A 2,811-nucleotide genomic window follows, 5' to 3' on the forward strand; every position below is an offset into this window, starting at 1 on the left:
ATTCACAATGTGCTCTGTATCTTCTTCCATGCGTACACCTTCAGGTGATTGCATGCATGATGAAAACTTATGCAGTATCACATTAGAAGCAATCGTTAGTGGCTTCAGTGTTTGCACAGATGGTAGGAAGAATACCATTTCCAATTACTCAGCTCCCATTTATGACCAAGTCACTTGTTTTCTTCAGAAGCAAGGATGGAGCAAAAACTTATGTTCGCATAATCTCTGTCAGTTGAGTTTTGAAAAAATATCAGTTCAGTTCAAGTAATTTTTTGCAAATAAAAGAACTTAATTTTTCTTCATGCTGATTTATTCAGATTTTTGGAGGTGTGAGCAGAGGTATCACGTAACTAGGGTGGTACTACCAAATACGCATACATGTCCAGTAGTTTACTGTTTCACACATGCATGACCAAGTCAGATTAGTCAGCCACTAGAACATATTAAAATGAAGTGGACGATGAAGCTTCCTAATGCTGCAGCTAGTCCGCATACTCAACCGGCTTAATGACCACTTCTGTCTAGCCATGCAATCTTCTTTGACTTGTTCGCAACCTTTACCAACTCTTTCTGCTGCTATATATACACATACATCCTTTGTTATGGCAAACCACACAAGTACGAACGAAAGAAAACGCCACCCACAAACGCTGAAACACCTCTCTAGGAAACACCACTTGACATAAAAAATCCGAATGGCGTCCTCTTCCTGCTTCCTTCTGGTTGCTCTTATCGCGTTGGCCTCATGGCAGGCCATGGCTTCTGATCCAAGCCCTCTCCAGGACTTCTGTGTGGCTGACAATAGCTCACGCGGTATGTACTTCCAAGCTTCCTTAGTTACAAAGTCTAAAATTTGCATATACTCATGTTACAGATAATATCATTACAAGTCATCGACTTACATGCTTCTTTTTATTATGCACCTATGCAGTGTTTGTTAATGGGTTTGTTTGCAAAGACCCAAAGGAGGTGACTGCGGAGGACTTCTTCTTAGCGGCCAAACTTGACATGCCTAGGGACACAAAGATGAGCAAAGTGGGATCCATTGTCACACTGCTCAATGTCATGAGGATCCCCGGTCTCAACACACTGGGTATCTCCTTAGCACGCATTGACTATGCACCTTTGGGGGAGAACCCTCCACACACTCATCCTCGTGCCTCTGAGATCCTCACCGTGCTTGAAGGGACACTTTATGTTGGCTTTGTCACATCTAACCCAGAGAACAAGCTCATTTGGAAGGTCCTCAACAAGGGTGATGTGTTTGTTTTCCCACAAGGACTCATCCACTTCCAGTTCAACCCCAACCCCTACAAGCCAGCAGTTGCAATTGCCGGACTTAGCAGCCAAAACCCTGGAGCCATAACCATTGCGAATGCTGTGTTTGGTTCGAAGCCGCCAATCTCAGATGATGTTTTGGCCAAGGCCTTTCAGGTGGAGAAGAAGACCGTGGACTGGCTCCAGGCTCAATTCTGGGCTGACAACCACAATTAGTTAATTGTTGGACTACTAAATAGTTTTTTACAACAATGATATGTATTGCGCAGTAATAAGATTGTTTGTTGTATGTAAATATGTATCATGTATTGTTCATTTGATTGGGAGTTGAATAAATATTCGTATTGTAAGTCTAGTTTTACTCACATGAGACCACACTTAATCTTATCTACAAATAAAACCTTCCAGTTCTTGTGGAAACGTAGGCTAGGTTTTGATCCGTTCCAAACATAATAGTTGAGTACTAGGCAGGGCTCCCCAATGAGGATCAGTATTACGCCAGGGAGGCCAACTACGGTGACTTTTCATTTGGACAATGGAACACATACAATGTACAAAACAAATCCACCTTTTGGAGTAGGAAGGACTTAGAAAAAAAAATCCACCTTTGGCGGCACAAGGTTTTATCTATAGGCCTAAAGATAGAGGTCATTTGAGAATTATCAATCTCCACACTCAAAACAACTGCCTTTTGTCGAAAATGGTTCATAAGTTTATTTACCATTTTGATATACCTTGGGTTAATCTTGTTTCGAAATCTCAAACCGGGGCCTGGAAGCATGGAGAAATAGGCCTTGCCCGTCCCGCTCATAAACGATTTGAAAACTGGTTTGTTCTTGTATATGGAAGGCGTGAGATGGACAGAGTATGATTGGTCGCTTTATTTTTGGGCATTGGAGGTGTAAGATGGAAAGAACAAAAAGATTGATTGGCGTTGTATATCTGATTACAATTGCGATGCGATTTGATTCCTGTTGTGTATGGGAACTATTATTTGGAAAGGATCATATTGTTTGGAAATTTTATTGTGCAAGGGAGGTGTTGCATGGAAAGGATGCCATCGTTTGGTCTTTGTGGGGTTTATTTGAGGATTGTCTCGGTTTAAAAAAACAGAAAAAATCGGTGGAAGTGGGATGGGATCGAGGGGTGGCCTCTTGTTGGATCGGAGGGAGAGGGAACGAGCAAACGAAACGACGTACGGACTGAGACATTAGGAGTAGAGATTGATGCAACAAACCCAAATTTCAAGTACCATGTCTTAAACCTGGGTGGGTGGGAAGGCATCACCTCCTTTCCACCACTAGGCTATGCCTTAGTCTCCCATCCACGAAATTTTGATGCGAAGGATACTATTTCCAATTACTCAGCTTCCAACTATGACCAATTCAGCTGTTTCTTAAGAAGCAAGGATGGAGCAAATAATTTATTGAGATAATCTCTGTCACATGTGTTCTTTCAAAAAATGCCAGTTTAATCATTGATGAGCTACGCAATCTCGTGTCTGGCCGGATGTCGTACCTTGACTACTTCAGA

At 42.1% G+C, this 2,811-nt stretch overlaps 1 protein-coding gene across 1 annotated transcript; it reads left to right on the forward strand.

Annotated features, from left to right (window-relative positions):
• The first annotated feature begins 622 nt into the window (after window positions 1–622).
• LOC123154554 (germin-like protein 8-11) lies at window positions 623–1,598 on the forward strand. The gene is made up of 2 exons (XM_044573254.1): window positions 623–813; window positions 932–1,598. Exons 1-2 carry the CDS (start codon window positions 696–698, stop codon window positions 1,492–1,494), a joined length of 681 nt encoding a protein of 226 aa, XP_044429189.1. The 5' UTR covers window positions 623–695; the 3' UTR covers window positions 1,495–1,598.
• The last annotated feature ends 1,213 nt before the right edge of the window (window positions 1,599–2,811 follow it).

This window comes from Triticum aestivum, chromosome 7A, assembly GCF_018294505.1.
Source record: "Triticum aestivum cultivar Chinese Spring chromosome 7A, IWGSC CS RefSeq v2.1, whole genome shotgun sequence".
Taxonomy (NCBI): Eukaryota; Viridiplantae; Streptophyta; class Magnoliopsida; order Poales; family Poaceae; genus Triticum; species Triticum aestivum.

What these genes read in the sequence shown, in the direction of transcription:
- LOC123154554 (XM_044573254.1), top strand. Translation starts at nt 696, where the DNA reads ATGGCGTCCTCTTCCTGCTTCCTTCTGGTTGCTCTTATCGCGTTGGCC. An exon ending in GGCTGACAATAGCTCACGCG is followed by an intron (nt 814 to 931) that starts GTATGTACTTCC and finishes GCACCTATGCAG; the next exon opens with TGTTTGTTAATGGGTTTGTT.